Source organism: Asterias rubens, chromosome 7 (assembly GCF_902459465.1).
Source record: "Asterias rubens chromosome 7, eAstRub1.3, whole genome shotgun sequence".
NCBI lineage: Eukaryota > Metazoa > Echinodermata > Asteroidea > Forcipulatida > Asteriidae > Asterias > Asterias rubens.
Window position 1 is genome coordinate 14,271,841 of NC_047068.1, and position 26,527 is coordinate 14,298,367.

The 26,527-nt window shown below is 38.5% G+C and overlaps 1 protein-coding gene and 1 long non-coding RNA gene across 2 annotated transcripts; both read left to right on the forward strand.

Moving 5' to 3' along the window:
- The first annotated feature begins 1,585 nt into the window (after positions 1-1,585).
- LOC117293144 lies at positions 1,586-10,729 on the forward strand. Its single transcript, XM_033775380.1, has 7 exons — positions 1,586-1,635; positions 3,968-4,067; positions 4,712-4,813; positions 5,077-5,175; positions 6,573-6,644; positions 9,387-9,484; positions 9,799-10,729. Exons 2-6 carry the CDS (start codon positions 4,002-4,004, stop codon positions 9,474-9,476), a joined length of 429 nt encoding a protein of 142 aa, XP_033631271.1. The 5' UTR covers positions 1,586-1,635; positions 3,968-4,001; the 3' UTR covers positions 9,477-9,484; positions 9,799-10,729.
- A 3,324-nt stretch (positions 10,730-14,053) lies between these two features.
- LOC117293145 lies at positions 14,054-16,688 on the forward strand. The gene is made up of 3 exons (XR_004519362.1): positions 14,054-14,427; positions 14,951-15,136; positions 16,154-16,688. It is a non-coding gene; the product is annotated as an uncharacterized LOC117293145 (long non-coding RNA).
- Positions 16,689-26,527: the final 9,839 nt, after the last annotated feature.

Genomic DNA, 26,527 nt, shown 5'->3' on the forward strand with positions numbered 1-26,527 from the left:
CACAAAACTATGTAAACAAACAAACCAATATCACAAAAGGATGACGCATTTCCTGTGAACCTTGTCATAAACAAGTTGTCTGGCAAAAAGCCACATATTTACATTGTAATATGTGGTTAAATTACCCCACAGGAGTCTCACAAAAACCAATTATCCCAGAAGAGGGTTTCCCTAGATGAGAAACATGCCTAGAGATGTGTTCGCAATTTGAACCCAAATAGCTCGCTATAGATACGTTTGCAACCTTGACCCTCAACTCCACTAAATCAACTCCCATAGCAACCAATAGACCATTATCATGGTGCAGCCATCATAATTTTCTCAAATTGATATCAATGTTACCAATCCAAGGCTGGAAGAACAAAATAGTCTGATTCCTAATTGCAAAACTGTTATTAGCATTCATTATTGTTATCCGATACGGGGAACATGACCAAGATGGAGGCAGCATGATAAAGGTGTATACAAAATGCTATACAATAAAAAATACAAATACAAACTCAGAAGTCTCACTGCTTTTTACAGTAATGGGGAAAGAAATCGATCCATTGATTCTTGAACTTTTATCCTCGGCTCAAGTTGACATAGGGAAGAGCCCAAGGCCCATTAAGTTTATTCCCCATCAAAATCAAAACAACCCTACAGTACACAGGTCTAGTTTTCAAACCCCCAAGAGCACAATTCTTTCAAAATGTCCCAACACCTCTGGGCAAACAGGCCCATTTATTTCAGGTATGTCATTCAAAAAACCTCACGCTGGAAGTCAACAACCTGGGCAGGTTTTTGCCCTCAATCGGGCAAATATTGTATACTGTACCCCTTTGATTTTGGCTCCCAATACGTTTAATTTTGAATACTTTTAAAGCCTACAATATATTACCAAGGCAGGCAATCTGTTTTCTACCTATTTTAAGTGAAAATCACCCATATATAGGTATGTTTGCAACCTTGAACCCCAACTCCCTATAGGTAAGTTTGCAACATTGAACCATGATTGCAACTGTGCATACAATTTCCCTTCAACATCAAGTGTGTATAAACTTTCAAAAACAAATTGTACTGTATTCGGACATCCTGTCAAAAAACATTTTCCCCTGAAATACTGCCAACTGTGAAAGAAAATCTTGCCTTAAAATAAATAAACAAATTTTATACACATTATTTCATAGTTGGTTGGATCATAATGGTGTCTGTAGGTAAATTATTATTATGTTAAATATTATGTTAAGTTATACACAATGACGTTTCAGCACAATGTACACACATGCGCACAGGTGTCAAAAGGTTGGTAATTCACTAAAAGGGGGAATTCCAAAACCATTTTTATCAACGCTACTCGACACATTCTAAGCCGATTCTTGACGGAAATCATTGATTTATGAGGATTAATCAGTTGTTTTTATCTGATCAGGTAGGATTTAGATTCTGATTTGATCATATCAGATGTTTTTATTTAAGATTGAGGATAAGGTGGTTGTGTTGAGATCAGTGATGGTATCATTAGATAAGAATGCTCAATGACTGATGGTGGTTGATCATGTTGTGTTTTGGTGTTATCGTGTGTTTCTAATCGCCATAGGGTTTGTTTTGTTTAGCCTTGTCCCCGTGTTCTTGTCTTTGGTTTTCAGCTCCTTTGTAAGTTTCATTACTTACTTGTTTTTCACTTGTTGGGTTTCTTCCAGATCTGTTTGATTTATTATTTCTTTTGCTTAATTCATTTACTTTTTGAGCAGTTATTTATTCACCTATTTAATTACTAATTTATCTACATTACCCTATAATACATTTTTTTTTTCCCCAGATTTATTTTTAACTTTTCATATTACTGGTATATTTAATAGTCTTTTATTGCTGGTAAATTATTTCAAGTACATTTGGGTTGCGTTAACACCATGTGTGTGTCTACTTTCCAGGTTATTTAGACATGTTAGAGAACTGTCTTTCTTATTCTACTACCGGTAGTAGATTTTCGGAATTTGGGAGACTTCTCTAAAGAACCTAATCTACCTGGCAAGTAGATACACACTTGGTGTTTCGCAAACCAAATATATATTGATACCTCACCATGCAATGCCTCAAATCCCATAAATTATTTCATGTTACCAAGCTAGGATTGGATAAACAGGCTTTTGGGTCACAGTGTTTTCGCTTTTGTTCATCCTGGCCATCTTAGATTGGATTGTCTTCTTCTTGTTGAACTCCCTCCCACTTCCCCTCTTCCCTAATCTGCCCCCCTTATATATATTTCCCATCCCACCCCGATCTGCTCCCCTTCTATACATTCCTCATCCTCACCTCCATCTCATCACCGCCGTCTCATTCTTACCTACTGGCCTCTGTATCTATTCATTTTGATTGGTACTTGCAGGCCTGATACTTCTCGGAGGCAACCAAGGCAATAGACTCTTCCCATGAAATATGTTAATTGCACGTAGCGCGTGCGCACTAACGTTTTGGTTGGCAAAATGAGGGAACATCGCGCTGTTTTGTACACAGCTAATGGGTGCGTGACGCAGATGCGACTGCGCGTTTGCTTAGTGCACAACTCTATGGCGTTTGCCAACCAACAGGGTCTGTACGCATGCGTGAATGTAATTAGCATATTCCATTGCCTCCATGCCCACTGGTCATTGCCTTCTACAGGAGAAATTTACAACTTCTTTACAGGGTGCCCTTTACCATAGAAGAAAATGCCTTGGTGCCCCTTCCCTTTCAAAAACGAAGCATACAGGCCTGTACTTGTTATACAATTTATCTTTCATCTTGACTGTCCTTAATGTGTGACATTTCTTACTTTGGGTGACATGTTTCTATTAGGAGTGTTTTTGGCTGAATAAATAATTCAATTGAATTCAATTAAAGTCACCTGGAAGTGGTATTTTTACAAAATAAAGCTTTTGTCACTAATATATGTGTTTTGATGAGTGGAATGTGAATAAACAGTTAACTAAGGTTTTAAAAAATCAGTTCTTATGTTATTTACAAATTTAAGAGTAGACCCTGACCCGAGAGGGCGCTGTTCGTGACGTCAATCGAGGCAGACTTTGCCAGTAATGCGTAGAGTAAACACAATTGCAAAGTACATGTACGGACCAAGTCGTGAGTTTGTACGTACATGTACTTTGCACGTGTGTTTACTATACGCATTGCAGGCAAAGTCTGCCTCGATTGACGTCACAAAAGGGGTAGGCGGAGTCAGCCCCCCAAACAACTTTATATATTTTTTAAACATATAAATCGTGACAAACAATTACTAAAAAAATTGTTTTATTGTTCGTAAGCATATACTCTTATGTTTGAAAGAAGAAAAAAAAATTATATTTCCAGGTGACTTTAAATTAAATTCAGAATTTGTCGTCATCCTCAATAGGCAATTACATTAGTTGACCAGCTCCATTAAAAACAATAACAGTTAAAAGCTAGAAATTGAAAATCTACAGTTATTAAAATCTATACAGATTATTTGAAAAATGTCAATAAGCATAAGTGTAAAAGTGGTTGAAACTATACAGCATTATTTATACATGAAATTACTTTTTTTTTTAGATTAAAAAAATTGAATGTACATTTTAAAGAACCACAAAATAAAGAGCTCAATTTCAGTCAGATTCATCGTAAGATGAGTATTCAGAATCATCAGAGTGATTAATGCACTGGGATATCATACTTAGCAGAAAACTGTTAAGCAATATTTCCTTTCTACGCAGTTCTATGAAATTGGGCCATGTATAGTCTCTACACTGTAAAGCCCGGGTTCATACTTCCAGCGAATGCGATGTGAATTTGAAGTGAATTTGACTGCGATATTCGCAAGAAATTTGAGAACAACTCAACTGCAGCGAACTATTCGTTGCGAATTTGTGACGTCACAATGGTATCGCATTCACATTCACAGGAAGTATGCACCGGCTTAAGTATACAGACATACATACAAGCATATGAAAACATGTCATTTTTTTTCTTCCAGGTACAAACAATTGAGTGAGACTAAACTGACAATAATGCAGAGACAACTCCTGAAAGACAAATATCCACTAATTCCCGCCATAAAACCATCCAAAGGAAAGGTTTGTGCCTAATACAAATATTTTGCATGTAAATGGGCGACAGTTTTAATTCAACTTTTGTGTTTTTTTTATCCTACACTTATTTTAATTTTACATTTCTTCAATGATAACCAACAGTAGTTAACAGTGATGAAGAAGATGCCATTCAATACAGAACTGGAACTACACAGAAGCACAAAGGCCATGGCCTCTGTTGCCCCTGATCTTGGCCTTCGTGCCCCTTCAAAAGTTTCACATGGACTTTAAGATTTTCCAAAGGAAGTGCCCTTCAAAGATGAAAATCTGACGGGCTTGTTTCTATATTGTTTAACTTCAATTTCTGATAAAATAACTCTAAAGGAGCATCTGAAAAGACGGAATGTTAGGAATGCTTAAATATATAACTGGATCTGATAACTATTACAATACATCGCTGGATTGCCAGAACATTAAGTTTTTAAAAATGCATACATGTGTAATTCACTCATGTAGGATTGTGTGATGGGGTCTAGCAGAGTGTTCTGGCGGTCCAAAGGATTGTGAGCATATGCCCATGTATTGGGAACATTCTTTTGCATTTCGAACATGCTCCACTTTTGATACCTTCCCTAATTTACACAACTGCCAAATTCTGAAACTCGACCTTCTCCTTTTAAATTTCACAGCATAACACTGCTCTGATGAATCCTCCTCACACCAATATCAAAGACTTCGTGTCAGATGATATTAATAATTTTAATTTGGAACTATTGCCCTATATTGAAAAGGTATGTATTGACCGTCTGCTGCCAGCTTAGTGTTTATATCCCCTTGTGGGAGTTTGTCGAGTTGAATGGAAAATCATTAAGACAGACAGACAGACAGCCCGACACACAGACAGACAGACAGACAGACAGACAGACATACCATCATGATACGAGTCCAAGTGGTTGTGCATAGCTACTTTCCCTGTATATTTCTTCAGTGTGAATACACTTTTTCTGTTACATGTATTTACAGTTTAACACAGCAACTTCTCTTTCTTTTTCAGAAAAATACCCCTAAGCGAAAAATAAACACTGTTTATGATGGGGAGCAAAAAGAAAACTTTGAAATGGTGAAGAAAAAGAGGCATAGTGACACTAAGGAGGTAAGTTGTTCTAAATTTCAATATGCCTCTCTTAATATTTATGCATGACGTCATAATTCTTACCCAAACTGAGGCTATGGGCGCACGTCCGCCACCACTTGCAGTCCATGGCCTCGTTTTGGGTTATCATTGTGACGTACCTCATGCATATTAAGAGAGGCGTAGAGCAACAGAGCTAACAATGGAGTAACTTTGAGCTTCCCTTCCAATGCGTCGGATTTTTTACCATGTGAGGGCGCTCTCAATCGTATTTGTATCACTTCCGGGGTATATGCAACTTGTCCTGCACAGTTTTATCTGTCACTTGTGTCTGCAGTGTAGTTTTAAGTTGCTTGAGAGAAGGATTATAAAAGCTCCTTTAAAGGTCATTTTGTCTGCGATGAATATGATGTCTGTGGTGGTAAATGTGTTCCAGTCTTTAAATTAATTTTAGTAACTATTTCGGGTATGAATGAATATACCCCAAGAAGTGATACAAACTAGTGTGAGAGCGCCTCACGCAGTCAAAAATATATCCCATTCCTTCCCCCAATAGACCGTATTGAATAACCCCTTTTTTGCTATGAAAGTCGCCATCTTGTAGGTCAAACCGTATGCGCGTCTACGTGCGTACATCAAAGACACACGCAGCACGCAGCGTTCCCGGTTTGATTTCTACGACACAAGCTTGCACACACACATGCACATGCTCGCAGACGCCATCTTGTAGGGCAAATATTTGAACGGTGACATCATATTCAGTACGGTCTATACCCCTCATCATGAATATCGCTCTGTTTTTGGGGGGATTATGTAAGGGACAATTTTATTGACATCAATCAGAGTCAAATCTTTTCTACTGAAGATAATAAATCTGAGCATACTGATCCAGATGGGAGCTGTATTTCACCACTGATACCATTGACTATGTGAGCACCACACATGGCTCATGTCTGTAGAGGGAAGACAGAAATTATGCACCCGTTGTTATGGGTTTTCTGATTGAGACTCAAAGGAAAGAGACAATGACTACTTGACTTGTTTAAGAACTCTTTGGTCTCCTGCAATGACTAAAGCAAGCTAGCCTAAATGTCGAGACCAATTCAAAACCTGACTCCGCTGAAGTGTAGTTAATCACAATCCTGTAAGCTAAAGTAGTAGTCCCAGCCAATTTTCTATACCTTCTGCCCGGGTAGTAGTTAATAAGTAGGACAGTTCTTTTCAAAACTGAGAAGTCTCCCGAACAATCCGATAAATATACTCCGCGGTAGTAGAAGAATACTACATATACACTGCAGCAAGACAGTTCTCTAAAAAACAAACTCTATCTGGCAAGTATATACACACATGGTCTTACCGCAAACCAAATAAATATCGATTATTAAAAATGACCTTTTTTCCCTTTCCACTACATACAGGTACTTTCTCCAAACCTAAAGAATCTTCAGCAAGATGATGTTATATCAAGATCAAAGAAGCGAATGAAAGAGGTACGTGTACTCCTCTCCAATATTATGGACATTAAACAAAAATTAACAAGAGCGGGATTTGAACCACTGACCCCTGGGAAACACACCAGCCGTCGATTTCACCAAACTCTTCCTAACTTAGGATTAATCTTAGGACTTATGACGGGTTCAGTTCCGTATCAAAATACGTAGGACGCATTGAACTCATCCTAAGTTAGGATGGGTTATTCGTCCTAACTCGAGATAGGATTGATCCTAGCGTTTTCGTTTAAATCGGCTGCAGCCCTCTACCAACTCACTGAGCTATATAACCCAATGTTGGGGGTGTCCCTACTTTATAATAGATGTTAAATTTGCATCGGGGATAAAGAATATTAATTTTGGTTTTTTTTTCCCATACACCGATGTGTGTTAGCACTGTATACTCAGTACTTTCCCGAGTCCTGTGAAAAAATATCACAGGCATGTTACTCGGGTGGGATTCGAACCCACGACCCTTGCAATTCTAGAGCAGTGTCTTACCAACTAGACTACCGAGGTTGCCCGGCAGCTAGAGGCAGTTCGAATCCTATGTTTTGGCAGCGGGTACCGCAACGATATAATAGATGTTAAATTTGCATCGGGGATAAAGAATATTAATTTTGGTTTTTTACCCATACACCGATGTGTGTTAGCACTGTATACTCAGTACTTTCCCGAGTCCTGTGAAAAAATATCACAGGCATGTTACTCGGGTGGGATTCGAACCCACGACCCTTTTGGGTAAAAAACCAAAATTAATATTCTTTATCCCCGATGCAAATTTAACATCTATTATATCGTTGCGGTACCCGCTGCCAAAACATAGGATTCGAACTGCCTCTAGCTGCCGGGCAACCTCGGTAGTCTAGTTGGTAAGACACTGCTCTAGAATTGCAAGGGTCGTGGGTTCGAATCCCACCCTAAAACATGCCTGTGATATTTTTTCACAGGACTCGGGAAAGTACTGAGTATACAGTGCTAACACACATCGGTGTATGGGTAAAAAACCAAAATTAATATTCTTTATCCCCGATGCAAATTTAACATCTATTATATCGTTGCGGTACCCGCTGCCAAAACATAGGATTCGAACTGCCTCTAGCTGCCGGGCAACCTCGGTAGTCTAGTTGGTAAGACACTGCTCTAGAATTGCAAGGGTCGTGGGTTCGAATCCCACCCGAGTAACATGCCTGTGATATTTTTTCACAGGACTCGGGAAAGTACTGAGTATACAGTGCTAACACACATCGGTGTATGGGTAAAAAACCAAAATTAATGTCCCTACTTTGTCAATATCGTTGTACGGGGTGCCAGTCAGAAGCCATAAAACTTTGAACTGCTGTGTAGCCAGGAATAACACCCAAGTTTTCGATATAACCTGGGAAGTGGCAGCCAAGGGATCAGTTCAAATCCTGCTCAATTATTAAAAATTAAAAACAACAAGAAAATGGCTTCTAGTTTGTCTTGAAGACATGCTCTATGCAATTACTGTGGTGCAGCGGTTAATTTGAGGCCTGGACAATACCACATTTCTGACTCTATAATCACATGCTTTACATGGCCACAAAATTTGGCCCATCACTGCTATTCCTACAAAAAGCCGCGGTATGGCTGGCTTGTGCGTAAAGCGCCCGCCTCTGGCCCTGGTTTGATTCCCAGCTAGGGCCACGTGATTTTAGGGTTGTGTTTTTCGGATCTCCCCTGTGTCATGATGGTTTTCATCTGAGGCCTCCGGTTTTCCCTCCCTCCAGAAAAATCAAACATCTTGAATCTCCGACTGTGCTTAGTGGTCATATATAAGTCAGTGTGCCTTGCTATAGCTGCTAAAGGCGTCCATGCAACCTGCGTGTCTATCATGTTGTAGCTTCAGGTAGCAATATACACCCGTTTCAGACAAGCGCTAATAGACTAGGAGCGACTCTAGGTCGAGCCAAATCAATTTTGGTTGAAGACAGGCGAACTTAACAACTTTTACATCGGCCTGGCTCATGAAAACATCCGCACCTGAACCCAAGGCGCTCCAGTGTCGATCCGAACGACTGCTCCTATTTCAGACGTTGAAATTTTCATGTGCTTAACAAAACTTGGTTCGGTCTGACTCTGGGGTGGATTTCACAAAGGTAGTCCTAACTTAGGACTAGTCCTAAGCAATGCTAAGAGATAGGACTGGTCCTAAGTTAGGACCAGTAACTCATCCTAACTTAGGACTGGTCCTATCTCTTAGCATTGCCTAGGACTAGTCCTAAGTTAGGACTACCTTTGTGAAATCCACCCCTGGAGCGCCTGTCTGAAACAGGTGTTTGCTTCTCAGCTGCAAGTATTAAGGAAAGCCTCCCAAATTAAATTTTAGTGTTTTTATTATTAGGTTATAAACTTTAAAGCTCAGAAAGAGAGAACACATACATGAACACGTTGTGAGTTACAATGGTTTGAATGGATGAAAAGGGAGTGGGGATCAGGAAAGGCATCAATAGCAGTCCGCACTAATGACGCCATTTTTGCTCAGTCAAGCATTCCACTACTTTAGCGATCACGCCACCATCGTTGCGCCAGATATGGCACTTGTAGTAGTCATACATGTACATGCAGTCAGTACACGCGAGGTGTGAACTTGGACACGTATGCGCGCGTATGTTAGTGAAATATTGTACGTTTGTCTGAGATCCGGGTACAAAGCTTCTATTTTTAGCATTAGTGGGAAGTGCTATTGTTGACCTACCTTTATCACTTTTATCTTTCCAGAACGAGGTGTTGGTAGCAACAGCAAGAGAACCACCAAGACTAACATATATCGCACCAATGCCTGTCATAGGCTTTAACCAATTTGGATAGCTACAATGGTAAGAGTCTATACATTTTGGTTTTTACCCATAGCCAACAATGAGCGTGGCAAAGTCTTATTAAGAACTGAGTAGAGTTTAGCAATTCTAATTAGTAGACAAACACTTCCAGGAAACAGAAGCCCATGACAAATAATGGCTAGAAGCAAATTGCCTCAGTAAAATGTCAGGCCTGTCTCTGCCCCTGATTTTCTCGGGAGACTTCTCAATTCTGAAAAGAAATGTCCTGATTTTCAACTACTACATGAGAAAAAAAAATCTAAAACAATATGTTCAATGTGCATTTTTGTTTCTCTTTCAAAATTCACAAAAAGGAGACTACAAGAAGACAAGAACGGATGAGCGCATCTACATGTGTAGTGCTTCATTATTATATGGGCCTGTAAGTGAAAAGACAGAATGAACCAACAATGGTTGAACTGAAGAACAAGAAGATGAGAAAACACCAGAGAAAGTTCACTTATAGGCCTATGCAGGTTTAAAATAGCTTAACTTTAAAACAGCTTTCTTAGTTAAACACAGCTTAATAATTAAAAGCAGCTTCGCTTAGCTAAAAACATCTTAATGAATAAAAACAGCTTCTTAGTTTAAAAACATCTTCTTAATCCCATTTCATACTTCCTGCGAATGTGAATTTGATACAAATTTTGACGACACCAATTCGCAAAAAATTCGCAACGAATAATTTCGAACTGTGTTCAACTCCTGCGAAACAGTCGCTGCGAGGGCAGCCACGACACAAATTCGAAACGAATAATTTTGAACTGTGTTCAACTCCTGTGAAACATTCGCTGCGATGGCAGCCAGGTGGCGTCAAAATTTGCTTCGAATTCACATTTGCAGGCTTTACTTAGAAAGAAATGTATTTAAATTACAGGTAAACAATGCAACTGGCTACTTCAGAATTTGGGGGCAAAAATTGAAAAGCACATGCCCATTTACAATCTGAAAAAGCATAACTGTTGCATCTTATAATAGAACATGCATTAAGAACTTGCATGCATTAAGAACTTGCCAAAAGGTTGTGGTTAATTTATTACTTATCTGAAGCGGTGATTTGTATTTGGGGTTTTGGGTTCCATGTAATTAGTAGAAAAACATAAAAATACAAAATCACACCCCTTTAAAGGCACTGGACACCTTTGGTAACAGTCCAAGAGGTCAGTATATCTCTTGGTGTATCCCAACATGCATCAAATAAGTAACCTGTGAAAAGTTGGACTGAATTGGTCATCGAAGTTGCAAGAGAATAATGAAAGAAAAAACACCCTTGTTGCACCAAGTTTGTGCTTTCAAATGCCTGAAAAATATTAAAAGGCTTCAGTTGAAGTCTTTTAATATTTGAGTGAGAAATTACCTCTTTCTCAAAAACTACCTTTCTTCAGAGGGAGCCATTTCTCACAATGTTTTATACTATTAACAGCTCTCCATTGCTTGTTACCAAGTAAATTTTATGATAACAATTATTTTGAGTAATTACCAATAGTGTCCATTGCCTTTAACGAGGCAAGCTGAGTAACATGGAACAAACCAGATTTCACCAATTGAGTATACTCTGCGACAATCCATGATTGAAATGCATTCAATAGTTGTTTTTCATAGATCCTGAGTGAATTTCTTTTCTTCAAAATATACATAAAACATTCCCCCGAACATTCGCCCCTTCTGAATCTAGACCAATTTTAATGTGGGGCAATACTTTTTTTTTTTTAAATCCACCAGCGGTGAGGGGACCAAAAGAATTAGTCATGTTTAATTATGTCATGGCGCCATGCAATAAATTGAATGAATGGCCTTTTGACTGTTCTGTGTCTGTAACAATGCACAGTAGACAATATTTTTAAATCTGTGATGGGTGTCACAATGTGTTTTGCTTGAACATTTTGAGTCCTGGGCGAGCCTGCCCAGTGCCCAGCACCGCCCATCATGGCTACACACTTGCCCTCATGTAGACACCAACCTAGTCCGCCATGACACAACCTTGTGTCCAAAGTGTTCAATATTATCAATATAGGACTCCTACATTATAAATTTTGGAGCATCGCGCCTCATGGCAGTAAATACATACTCCACCAATCAAATGTCAAGGATCTATAATACTTGTTAGTGCTGACATGTTGCAAACATTCTGTGGTATGTACTGTGGTTACATTTTTATTTGGAGTAGGCCACTGTAATTGATCCCCAATAATCTTTTGATCAATGATTTTGGGTTTAAAAATTCTACTGATGTGCTTGTACTTCCAATGTTTAAGAAACTGTGTAAAATTGCACACAAGACCAAATTTAAAAGTGTTCAGGAAATCTTGCTGACCTTCAGCTTTTAACATCCTGTCACACCACTGAATGCATTCCAAGACAAACTAAAATCATTCCGAAAAATTTATATTTTTCTTTTGAGTTTTCATAAAAGTGAGTAGAGTAGATTTACATTATCTTTGTATTTTCTTTACTGCAAACACCCCTTGCATAATGCGAAACAGACATCCAAGAATAGCGCGTCTACCATTTCCGCTTTTTAGGGAGTCAACTCCGTTGTGCACATTTTGACTCTCACATTGACTCCCAAAATGGCGTGCAAGATGGGTGCATGTAGGTGCGTTGCGCATTGTGCAAGGAGTCTACTGTGTACCAACATCACTAGTAAGCATATTTGTGGAATTTATAGGTATTTCAACTTCAATTGGTGTAGCATTACAAGTACTAACTACTTAGAGTAAAGTTAAGTACTAGACTTAAAGTACTAGACATAGCTCTTAAGCAGGCCTTGAACTTTGCTCTTGAAGGGGCACAGCAATTTTCCCGCCGGTACGGGGCACTTCTCTGAGGAAAATGTAAATTTGCTTCAGAAATTTGTGAAGGGTAACACAGCTAAAGCATGGGGCACCAAGGCCTGCTTAAGACTCTACTTTATGCACTGATTATGTTTTAAACATTTGTAAGTAATTATTTCTGTACTATTATCGCAGTCACTAAATCTATAGCAAAAGCAAGTAAATTAAAGCACTAAAAAAACACAAACCAAGTGATTTGTTTTTGTTTTGTTCTAATAGAGGCATTTATAAAAAGTATATGATCGGTAATTACATTTAAAAACAAACTGATAAGTTTAGTAGTTTGAGTCTAAAAGCTGATTACTACTAGTAAATAACTCCCTGTGATAAGAGCCTGAAATTCTTTCACAGTAAAATGATGCTTACTTCGATTGGAGCAATCAAAATCAGTCCAATACCAGGCATGATATTTGGCCATTAGGGAAAAAAAGAGACGGGAAAATTCTTTGCAGTACCTAGATTGTTATTTTTGAGCTGATAGGAAAATTCTTAGTACCCTTTTTCAATTCTTTACGATCACAAATACATTTGAATGCTACTAAGGGCGTTCAATTTTTTATTTGTAAAGACATTTTTATACAATTGGTAACAAAAACAAACAAAAAACAAAGTACACCAAATAAAAGATGCCAAATTCCCCACCAACCACTGGAAAAATTTCCTTTGTTTCCGACCGCCACACATTTTTCCAAATAGTTAAAACTACACTTGAAATTTCCTTTCAAAGATTTTCACTGAAATGTAAATGTGGGTATTTACCAGTAAAAATGGTATTTAACGCCACTAATTTTGAGCACCTCTTTGATTTGAGTTTATTTATACGATCTACCTTGTCCCGGTTTAGCTGTCACCAGCTGTAAAGGGATTAATCTTGCAATGGTTTCCAGGGAAACATTTTTTCACCACTTAAAGGCAGTGGACACTATTTGTAATTACTCAAAATAGTTATTATCATAAAACCTTTCTTTACTACGAGTAATGGGGAGAGGTTGATAGTATACAAATATTGACTGCTTCGAGTGCTATTGTTAAAACTATGACTCCCGAGGTGATCCCCGGGAGCGTTCTATTTGCCCGAGGCGAAGCCGAGGGAAAATAGAACGCTACGGGGATCACCGAGGGAGTCATAGTTTTTAACCATTGCACGAGTAAAAGCAGTCAATATTTGTTTTACAACACCCCAAACATTTCTAAATACTGTACTATTATTATTAAGTTACAGACCTGAATGCTACAATCCACGGACGACGCGAATGCAGATTGCAAACACTTTTACTGTGCTGCATGTAGTGTCGTGCAATCCGAAATGGTTACAGACTATTAATTCATCATCCTCGTACACGCAACGAACGTCTGGGTACTGCACGCCGTGTGCTAGTCTTCGGACTAGCGCATGGCAAACCGACGCACTATCACATGGCAGTCGTCTAGCAAAACTAAGACATGTCATGTGACGCGCTCTAAACCAATGAGCAGCGGAATACTTGCAAGGGGTGTTATAATTGTGAGAAACGGCTCCCTCTGAAGTGACGTAGTTTATGAGAAAGAAGTAATTTTCCAGGATTTTGATTTTGAGACCTCAGATTTAGAATTTGAGGTCCTGAAATCGAGCATCTGAAAGCACACAACTTCGTTTAGTTCGCTAATTTGATGAAATTTCACAGGTCGATTGCTACAGGGACTTTATTGAAGACTAGAAGATGAGGAAAGAATTCGCAGATGTCTTATTCAGTTATAAAATAATTCACTTTTGAATCACAAGGTATAACTTTGATTCAGAGTCCGGGCAAGCTCCCTTTCCCCAAAAACCATAACCATTGTGGTTTTATACCCAGGAAGTTAAATGCCCCCCATTCAACTTCAACAATAAACGCAATGCTGGGGAACTTTGGGGAAATGTTGGTAATCAAAGACTATTCAAAACCTATTCAAAACCTAGGTTACCAGGGTAACCTGTCAACAATTGTCCCACCAACCAAAACCAGACAGCTTTCAATTCTGAACTGTCAATGTGACGGTTTTTGTCCACAAGCTCAGACTTATTCGGCGGCGACGCACTGTATGAACAAGTTGTGACCAGCAAAGACCAAGACTTTTCTCAAATTCAAGGTAAACCTTTGTTGCTCAGTTGTTTGAGTTGTAAAACTGTTTATTGAAGTACATTTGACATACACTGAAATATACAACATGTGGATTCTTGAAATAAAAAAGTTTGTTTGCTGTTCAGATGCAAAATTCAAGTAAAAAGTAGATTTCCACCTTTATAAGTTATTTTAAAGGAACATTACAGAATTGTTTTTTTGCTAACCAAATTGGTAGTACCAATATATAAATTGACAAACCTGTAGAAGTTTGAGATCATCTGGGTCAAGAGAAAATAGTGAAAAACAGATTACACATTTTTGCATGGCATCAATGACAAAGAAATTAATAAAACGCTCACTAAGTGAAAAAATACAAACACGACATAAGGTTATTTATTTCTCAACAAATATGACATTTCAGACAATCATATTTCATGGGAAGTTTTCTACTATCATCATCATTAGACCGGGTAAGTTTCATGTTAATCTGTGATCTTCACGATTTTTGTTTGTTATCAATTCTGTAATGATCCCATGTTTTACTACAGGTTCGAGACAATACACCAACAATGATATCCAAGAAGAGCCAAGTCCATCCAATAGAGGACCAACCTGACGTCCAGTCTGAGGACCAACCTGACGTCCAATCTCAGAACCAAAATGACACCCAATCTGCGAACCTATCTGACAAACAACATGAGGACCAAAGGGAGGACCAACAAAAAAACCATGTGGTGAGTTTCTAATGAATAAATAAAGGGCTCAAATTTTACACTGGACCACTTGGCCAGTTTCGGGCCAATAAATAACAAACCGGAAAAGTCTGCTGGTCTTAAAAAAAAAAAAAAAAAGAATCAACGTTTTCTTCTTTAAAGACTGACTTCCAAATGTTGAGTTTGGGTCTCACAAATATATCTCAATCCTGCCTAGTATCGCCCATAAAACAGATGAGATAAATTTGGTTGTTTTTGTTCAATTCAACATCTTTGTCTCAAAAGGATGAAAATTAACTGCTGAGTTTGTCGGTTCACAAATATCTTTCAAACCTGCTGGGTATCACCCATACCACAAAAGAGATAAAATTGGTTCTTAATCAAACAGTTTAGATGATAAAACTATCTTCTCATTTTGAGTTTTATATAATATAATAATATAATAATAAGACTTGTAATGCGCACGTATCCATCCTGCTGGGTGTTCAAGGTGCAGATATATATTTGGTTTGCGGTAACACCATGTGTGTATCTACTTGCCAGGTAGAGTTTGTTCTTAGAGAACTGTCTTTCTTTATGTTCGGGAGACTTCTCAGTTCTGAAAAGAACTGTCCTGCTTTTTAACTACTACCCGGGCGGAAGGTATAGCAAATAGGCTGGGACTACTACTTTAGCTTACAGGATCGTAATTAACTGCACTGTCGCGGAGTCAGTTCTTGAATTGGTTCAACTAGCTTGCTCTAGTCATCGTCAGGAGACTGTTGAACAATTACGATTTTTGTCTTGAAAATAAAATCTCGGTCCTGTAAAGATTCTGAGACACAAGTCTTGCTGTATTGTGGATTTTTCCCCACAAATTTTGGGACCTTAAATCAGCTGCCTGAAACAGTCGAGTTGGGGGAGAGCGGATCTGCCACAAATTTCTTTGATTACAGGTATATTTTTTGTGCTGGTTATTGTTTAATTTTTTTGCCCCTTCCCACTTTTTCATCCTCACATGACACAACTTCCTTTTTTGACCATCCACTTTCTATCCAGATAACCAGACCTCCTAAAAGTAATAGCAACACAGCACAAACACACGACAACGAAGGGGCTGACAAGGGTCCCGATGACGAGTGGAGTCTCTGTAAATGTCTCAATCTAGTTTTGCAACTCACAAAATGTGCCAACCGAATCATGTCTCTCTGCTCAGGGGGAGAAGGCGGAGACGAAGGCGAATAATTGGAAAACGATGGCACTGATTGTTTATCAAATGGGAAATTACCATGGTCATTTGTAATAAGGGTTTGAAAGAGCGGAAGGAGGTCTTGAACATTCGTTTAAAACCGGGCGGGTTATGGCGGTGAAATAAAGCACCGAGCCGAGGGCCACATCCATGGAAGATTTAATACAAATCTTCAGGACCAAGTCACTGCTCACTTATTTTAAACACTTGTAATTTGTTCCCACTCACATGAAGACTCTATTTGTTGGAAAATGAGTACGTTAGTACAAAAAAATCAACTTGACTTTGGAGCCTCTTAAAAAGGAACACGTTGCCTCGGATCGGTCGAGTTGGTCTTTGAAAACCATTTGTAACCGTTTGTTATAAAATGCATATGTGTAGAAAGATAATGTCAAAGTAGAATACAATGGTCCACACAAACATGCCTCGAAACTGCACGATTATCTTATTACATCATCGACTAACACAGCGTCGATTTATGGGAGTCCAATTTTTGACTCCCATAAATGGCCGACCGTGTTATTGGATGAGGTAAAAAGAAAACCCCGCAATTTTGAGGCATATTTGTGTAGATCATTGTATTCTACTTTTACATCTTTCTACCCATATGCATTTTATAACAAACGGTTACAAATGCTTTTCAAAGACCAACTTGACCGATCCAAGGCAACGTGTTCCTTTAATTCTTTAAAACTAATTGATTTACTTTTACTCAGATTTTAAAGTTTAATTAAGCTCGTACAGTATTCAGGGCTTAAAAACAGCACTTGACTGGTTGCCAAGGCCAGTACGTTCAGTGCTTGGCCAGTAAAATTACATCTGGACAAGCCTAGGGCCCAATTTCATGGAGATGCTAAGCCAGAAAATTTGCTTGGCATGAAATTTCTTCCTTGATAAAAACAGGATTACCAACCAAATTTCCATTTGTTGCATATTGCTTGTTACTGGTGTTCAGCTGTTGTTTGTTTATCCTGAAAATCACGTGGACATTTTGTTGGTAATCCTGTTTTTATCGAGGCAAACATTTCATGCTAGGCAATTATTTTTGCTTAGCAGCTCTATGAAATAGGGCCCAGTAGTGTTGTGTTTTTCAGTAGACTAATACATGTTCACCGTAATACCTCTATGAATAGTATCTTTGTGAACATTTTTGACAATGAATCTCATTCAGCTTCGTTTAGTACCGAAGTAGCCTGACAACTTGACAGATGAGACAGATCTTCTCCTGGGGTCGATTTCACAAAGAGTTAGGACTTGTGTTAACTTTAATTTAGGAGTAGTCCAATATTTTTAAATCTGTGATGGGTGTCACAATGTGTTTTGCTTGAACATTTTGAGTCCTGGGCGAGCCTGCCCAGTGCCCAGCACCGCCCATCATGGCTACACACTTGCCCTCATGTAGACACCAACCTAGTCCGCCATGACACAACCTTGTGTCCAAAGTGTTCAATATTATCAATATAGGACTCCTACATTATAAATTTTGGAGCATCGCGCCTCATGGCAGTAAATACATACTCCACCAATCAAATGTCAAGGATCTATAATACTTGTTAGTGCTGACATGTTGCAAACATTCTGTGGTATGTACTGTGGTTACATTTTTATTTGGAGTAGGCCACTGTAATTGATCCCCAATAATCTTTTGATCAATGATTTTGGGTCTAAAAATTCTACTGATGTGCTTGTACTTCCAATGTTGAAGAAACTGTGTAAAATTGCACACAAGACCAAATTTAAAAGTGTTCAGGAAATCTTGCTGACCTTCAACTTTTAACATCCTGTCACACCACTGAATGCATTCCAAGACAAACTAAAATCATTCCGAAAAATTTATATTTATTTTGAGTTTTCATAAAAGTGAGTAGAGTAGATTTACATTATCTTTGTATTTTCTTTACTGCAAACACCCCTTGCATAATGCGAAACAGACATCCAAAAATTGCGCGTCTACCATTTCCGCTTTTTGGGGAGTCAACTCCATTGTGCACATTTTGACTCTCACATTGACTCCCAAAATGGCGTGCAAGATGGGTGCATGTAGGTGCGTTGCGCATTGTGCAAGGAGTCTACTGTATACCAACATCACTAGTAAGCATTTGTGGAATTTATAGGTATTTCAACTTCAATTGGTGTAACGTTACAAGTACTAACTACAGTACTAGACATAGCTCTTAAGCAGGCCTTGAACTTTGCCCTTGAAGGGGCACAGCAATTTTCCCAACGGTACGGGGCACTTCTCTGAGGAAAATGTAAATTTGCTTCGGAAATTTGTGAAGGGTAACACAGCTAAAGCATGGGGCACCAAGGCCTGCTTAAGACTCTACTTTATGCACTGATTATGTTTTAAACATTTGTAAGTAATTATTTCTGTACTATTATCGCAGTCACTAAATCTATAGCAAAAGCAAGTAAATTAAAGCACTAAAAAAACACAAACCAAGTGATTTGTTTTTGTTTTGTTCTAATAGAGGCATTTATAAAAAGTATGTGATCGGTAATTACATTTAAAAACAAACTGATAAGTTTAGTAGTTTGAGTCTAAAAGCTGATTACTACTAGTAAATAACTCCCTGTGATAAGAGCCTGAAATTCTTTCACAGTAAAATGATGCTTACTTCGATTGGAGCAATCAAAATCAGTCCAATACCAGGCATGATATTTGGCCATTAGGGAAAAAAAGAGACGGGAAAATTCTTTGCAGTACCTAGATTGTTGTTTTTGAGCTGATAGGAAAATTCTTAGTACCCTTTTTCAATTCTTTACGATCACAAATACATTTGAATGCTACTAAGGGCGTTCAATTTTTTATTTGTAAAGACATTTTTATACAATTGGTAACAAAAACAAACAAAAAACAGAGTACACCAAATAAAAGAACAGGGTTCTGCCCAAAATGGTCGATGCCAAATTCCCCACCAACCACTGGAAAAATTTCCTTTGTTTCCGACCGCCACACATTTTTCCAAATGTTTAAAACTACACTTGAAATTTCCTTTCAAAGATTTTCACTGAAATGTAAATGTGGGTATTTACCAGTAAAAATGGTATTTAAAGCCACTAATTTTGAGCACCTCTTTGATTTGAGTTTATTTATACGATCTACCTTGTCCCGGTTTAGCTGTCACCAGCTGTAAAGGGATTAATCTTGCAATGGTTTCCAGGGAAACATTTTTTCACCACTTAAAGGCAGTGGACACTATTTGTAATTACTCAAAATAGTTATTATCATAAAACCTTTTTTTACTACGAGTAATGGGGAGAGGTTGATAGTATACAAATATTGACTGCTTCGAGTGCTATTGTTAAAACTATGACTCCCGAGGTGATCCCCGGGAGCGTTCTATTTGCCCAAGGCGAAGCCGAGGGAAAATAGAACGCTACGGGGATCACCGAGGGAGTCATAGTTTTTAACCATTGCACGAGTAAAAGCAGTCAATATTTGTTTTACAACACCCCAAACATTTCTAAATACTGTACTATTATTATTAAGTTACCGACCTGAATGCTACAATCCACGGACGACGCGAATACAGATTGCAAACACTTTTACTGTGCTGCATGTAGTGTCGTGCAATCCGAAATGGTTACAGACTATTAATTCATCATCCTCGTACACGCAACGAACGTCTGGGTACTGCACGCCGTGTGCTAGTCTTCGGACTAGCGCATGGCAAACCGACGCACTATCACATGGCAGTCGTCTAGCAAAACTAAGACATGTCATGTGACGCGCTCTAAACCAATGAGCAGCGGAATACTTGCAAGGGGTGTTATAATTGTGAGAAACGGCTCCCTCTGAAGTGACGTAGTTTATGAGAAAGAAGTAATTTTCCAGGATTTTGATTTTGAGACCTCAGATTTAGAATTTGAGGTCCTGAAATCGAGCATCTGAAAGCACACAACTTCGTTTAGTTCGCTAATTTGATGAAATTTCACAGGTCGATTGCTACAGGGACTTTATTGAAGACTAGAAGATGAGGAAAGAATTCGCAGATGTCTTATTCAGTTATAAAATAATTCACTTTTGAATCACAAGGTATAACTTTGATTCAGAGTCCGGGCAAGCTCCCTTTCCCCAAAAACCATAACCATTGTGGTTTTATACCCAGGAAGTTAAATGCCCCCCATTCAACTTCAACAATAAACGCAATGCTGGGGAACTTTGGGGAAATGTTGGTAATCAAAGACTATTCAAAACCTATTAAAAACCTAGGTTACCAGGGTAACCTGTCAACAATTGTCCCACCAACCAAAACCAGACAGCTTTCAATTCTGAACTGTCAATGTGACGGTTTTTGTCCACAAGCTCAGACTTATTCGGCGGCGACGCACTGTATGAACAAGTTGTGACCAGCAAAGACCAAGACTTTTCTCAAATTCAAGGTAAACCTTTGTTGCTCAGTTGTTTGAGTTGTAAAACTGTTTATTGAAGTACATTTGACATACACTGAAATATACAACATGTGGATTCTTGAAATAAAAAAGTTTGTTTGCTGTTCAGATGCAAAATTCAAGTAAAAAGTAGATTTCCACCTTTATAAGTTATTTTAAAGGAACATTACAGAATTGTTTTTTTGCTAACCAAATTGGTAGTACCAATATATAAATTGACAAACCTGTAGAAGTTTGAGATCATCTGGGTCAAGAGAAAATAGTGAAAAACAGATTACACATTTTTGCATGGCATCAATGACAAAGAAATTAATAAAACGCTCACTAAGTGAAAAAATACAAACACGACATAAGGTTATTTATTTCTCAACAAATATGACATTTCAGACAATCATATTTCATGGGAAGTTTTCTACTATCATCATCATTAGACCGGGTAAGTTTCATGTTAATCTGTGATCTTCACGATTTTTGTTTGTTATCAATTCTGTAATGATCCCATGTTTTACTACAGGTTCGAGACAATACACCAACAATGATATCCAAGAAGAGCCAAGTCCATCCAATAGAGGACCAACCTGACGTCCAGTCTGAGGACCAACCTGACGTCCAATCTCAGAACCAAAATGACACCCAATCTGCGAACCTATCTGACAAACAACATGAGGACCAAAGGGAGGACCAACAAAAAACCATGTGGTGAGTTTCTAATGAATAAATAAAGGGCTCAAATTTTACACTGGACCACTTGGCCAGTTTCGGGCCAATAAATAACAAACCGGAAAAGTCTGCTGGTCTTAAAAAAAAAAGAAAAAAAAGAATCAACGTTTCCTTCTTTAAAGACTGACTTCCAAATGTTGAGTTTGGGTCTCACAAATATATCTCAATCCTGCCTAGTATCGCCCATAAAACAGATGAGATAAATTTGGTTGTTTTTGTTCAATTCAACATCTTCGTCTCAAAAGGATGAAAATTAACTGCTGAGTTTGTCGGTTCACAAATATCTTTTAAACCTGCTGGGTATCACCCATACCACAAAAGAGATAAAATTGGTTCTTAATCAAACAGTTTAGATGATAAAACTATCTTCTCATTTTGAGTTTTATATAATATAATAATATAATAATAAGACTTGTAATGCGCACGTATCCATCCTGCTGGGTGTTCAAGGTGCAGATATATATTTGGTTTGCGGTAACACCATGTGTGTATCTACTTGCCAGGTAGAGTTTGTTCTTAGAGAACTGTCTTTCTTTATGTTCGGGAGACTTCTCAGTTCTGAAAAGAACTGTCCTGCTTTTTAACTACTACCCGGGCGGAAGGTATAGCAAATAGGCTGGGACTACTACTTTAGCTTACAGGATCGTAATTAACTGCACTGTCGCGGAGTCAGTTCTTGAATTGGTTCAACTAGCTTGCTCTAGTCATCGTCAGGAGACTGTTGAACAATTACGATTTTTGTCTTGAAAATAAAATCTCGGTCCTGTAAAGATTCTGAGACACAAGTCTTGCTGTGTTGTGGATTTTTCCCCACAAATTTTGGGACCTTAAATCAGCTGCCTGAAACAGTCGAGTTGGGGGAGAGCGGATCTGCCACAAATTTCTTTGATTACAGGTATATTTTTTGTGCTGGTTATTGTTTAATTTTTTTGCCCCTTCCCACTTTTTCATCCTCACATGACACAACTTCCTTTTTTGACCATCCACTTTCTATCCAGATAACCAGACCTCCTAAAAGTAATAGCAACACAGCACAAACACACAACGACGAAGGGGCTGACAAGGGTCCCGATGACGAGTGGAGTCTCTGTAAATGTCTCAATCTAGTTTTGCAACTCACAAAATGTGCCAACCGAATCATGTCTCTCTGCTCAGGGGGAGAAGGCGGAGACGAAGGCGAATAATTGGAAAACGATGGCACTGATTGTTTATCACATGGGAAATTACCATGGTCATTTGTAATAAGGGTTTGAAAGAGCGGAAGGAGGTCTTGAACATTCGTTTAAAACCGGGCGGGTTATGGCGGTGAAATAAAGCACCGAGCCGAGGGCCACATCCATGGAAGATTTAATACAAATCTTCAGGACCAAGTCACTGCTCACTTATTTTAAACACTTGTAATTTGTTCCCACTCACATGAAGACTCTATTTGTTGGAAAATGAGTACGTTAGTACAAAAAAATCAATTTATGGGAGTCCAATTTTTGACTCCCATAAATGGCCGACCGTGTTATTGGATGAGGTAAAAAGAAAACCCCGCAATTTTGAGGCCTATTTGTGTAGATCATTGTATTCTACTTTTACATCTTTCTACCCATATGCATTTTATAACAAACGGTTACAAATGCTTTTCAAAGACCAACTTGACCGATCCAAGGCAACGTGTTCCTTTAATTCTTTAAAACTAATTGATTTACTTTTAATATAAACCACAAGGGAAACTGACTGGGTAAATTTGTAAATGATTTTTGGGGTTGAACAAAGAATTGACTAGAGTGGGATTCGAACCAACGACCTCCGGATTAACGTGCCGGCGATCTACCAACTGAGCTATCTAGCCCTATATTGGCGGTGTCCCTATTTTGTCAATATCTTTGTTCGGGGGTGCCAGTCAGAAGCCATACAACCGTTAACTGCCGTGTAGCCAGGGATGACACCCAAATTACGATACAACCTGGGAAGCGGCAGCTAGGGGATCACCTTAAGGGGATGCGACTTTTTGTTTCAGATATCAATATAAACCACAAGGGAAACTGACTGGGTAAATTTGTAAATGATTTTTGGGGTTGAACAAAGAATTGACTAGAGTGGGATTCGAACCAACGACCTCCGGATTAACGTGCCGGCGATCTACCAACTGAGCTATCTAGCCCTATATTGGCGGTGTCCCTATTTTGTCAATATCTTTGTTCGGGGGTGCCAGTCAGAAGCCATACAACCGTTAACTGCCGTGTAGCCAGGGATCACACCCAAATTACGATACAACCTGGGAAGCGGCAGCTAGGGGATCACCTTAAGGGGATGCGACTTTTTGTTTCAGATATCAATATAAACCACAAGGGAAACTGACTGGGTAAATTTGTAAATGATTTTTGGGGTTGAACAAAGAATTGACTAGAGAATTCCCAGGTTGTATCGTAATTTGGGTGTGATCCCTGGCTACACGGCAGTTAACGGTTGTATGGCTTCTGACTGGCACCCCCGAACAAAGATATTGACAAAATAGGGACACCGCCAATATAGGGCTAGATAGCTCAGTTGGTAGATCGCCGGCACGTTAATCCGGAGGTCGTTGGTTCGAATCCCACTCTAGTCAATTCTTTGTTCAACCCCAAAAATGATTTACTTTTACTCAGATTTTAAAGTTTAATTAAGCTCGTACAGTATTCAGGGCTTAAAAACAGCACTTGACTGGTTGCCAAGGCCAGTACGTTCAGTGCTTGGCCAGTAAAATTACATCTGGACAAGCCTAGGGCCCAATTTCATGGAGATGCTAAGCCAGAAAATTTGCTTGGCATGAAATTTCTTCCTTGATAAAAACAGGATTACCAACCAAATTTCCATTTGTTGCATATTGCTTGTTACTGGTGTTCAGCTGTTGTTTGTTTATCCTGAAAATCACGTGGACATTTTGTTGGTAATCCTGTTTTTATCGAGGCAAACATTTCATGCTAGGCAATTATTTTTGCTTAGCAGCTCTATGAAATAGGGCCCAGTAGTGTTGTGTTTTTCAGTAGACTAATACATGTTCACCGTAATACCTCTATGAATAGTATCTTTGTGAACATTTTTGACAATGAATCTCATTCAGCTTCGTTTAGTACCGAAGTAGCCTGACAACTTGACAGATGAGACAGATCTTCTCCTGGGGTCGATTTCACAAAGAGTTAGGACTTGTGTTAACTTTAATTTAGGAGTAGTCCAATATTTTTAAATCTGTGATGGGTGTCACAATGTGTTTTGCTTGAACATTTTGAGTCCTGGGCGAGCCTGCCCAGTGCCCAGCACCGCCCATCATGGCTACACACTTGCCCTCATGTAGACACCAACCTAGTCCGCCATGACACAACCTTGTGTCCAAAGTGTTCAATATTATCAATATAGGACTCCTACATTATAAATTTTGGAGCATCGCGCCTCATGGCAGTAAATACATACTCCACCAATCAAATGTCAAGGATCTATAATACTTGTTAGTGCTGACATGTTGCAAACATTCTGTGGTATGTACTGTGGTTACATTTTTATTTGGAGTAGGCCACTGTAATTGATCCCCAATAATCTTTTGATCAATGATTTTGGGTTTAAAAATTCTACTGATGTGCTTGTACTTCCAATGTTGAAGAAACTGTGTAAAATTGCACACAAGACCAAATTTAAAAGTGTTCAGGAAATCTTGCTGACCTTCAACTTTTAACATCCTGTCACACCACTGAATGCATTCCAAGACAAACTAAAATCATTCCGAAAAATTTATATTTATTTTGAGTTTTCATAAAAGTGAGTAGAGTAGATTTACATTATCTTTGTATTTTCTTTACTGCAAACACCCCTTGCATAATGCGAAACAGACATCCAAAAATTGCGCGTCTACCATTTCCGCTTTTTGGGGAGTCAACTCCATTGTGCACATTTTGACTCTCACATTGACTCCCAAAATGGCGTGCAAGATGGGTGCATGTAGGTGCGTTGCGCATTGTGCAAGGAGTCTACTGTATACCAACATCACTAGTAAGCATTTGTGGAATTTATAGGTATTTCAACTTCAATTGGTGTAACGTTACAAGTACTAACTACAGTACTAGACATAGCTCTTAAGCAGGCCTTGAACTTTGCCCTTGAAGGGGCACAGCAATTTTCCCAACGGTACGGGGCACTTCTCTGAGGAAAATGTAAATTTGCTTCGGAAATTTGTGAAGGGTAACACAGCTAAAGCATGGGGCACCAAGGCCTGCTTAAGACTCTACTTTATGCACTGATTATGTTTTAAACATTTGTAAGTAATTATTTCTGTACTATTATCGCAGTCACTAAATCTATAGCAAAAGCAAGTAAATTAAAGCACTAAAAAAACACAAACCAAGTGATTTGTTTTGTTTTGTTCTAATAGAGGCATTTATAAAAAGTATGTGATCGGTAATTACATTTAAAAACAAACTGATAAGTTTAGTAGTTTGAGTCTAAAAGCTGATTACTACTAGTAAATAACTCCCTGTGATAAGAGCCTGAAATTCTTTCACAGTAAAATGATGCTTACTTCGATTGGAGCAATCAAAATCAGTCCAATACCAGGCATGATATTTGGCCATTAGGGAAAAAAAGAGACGGGAAAATTCTTTGCAGTACCTAGATTGTTGTTTTTGAGCTGATAGGAAAATTCTTAGTACCCTTTTTCAATTCTTTACGATCACAAATACATTTGAATGCTACTAAGGGCGTTCAATTTTTATTTGTAAAGACATTTTTATACAATTGGTAACAAAAACAAACAAAAAACAGAGTACACCAAATAAAAGAACAGGGTTCTGCCCAAAATGGTCGATGCCAAATTCCCCACCAACCACTGGAAAAATTTCCTTTGTTTCCGACCGCCACACATTTTTCCAAATGTTTAAAACTACACTTGAAATTTCCTTTCAAAGATTTTCACTGAAATGTAAATGTGGGTATTTACCAGTAAAAATGGTATTTAAAGCCACTAATTTTGAGCACCTCTTTGATTTGAGTTTATTTATACGATCTACCTTGTCCCGGTTTAGCTGTCACCAGCTGTAAAGGGATTAATCTTG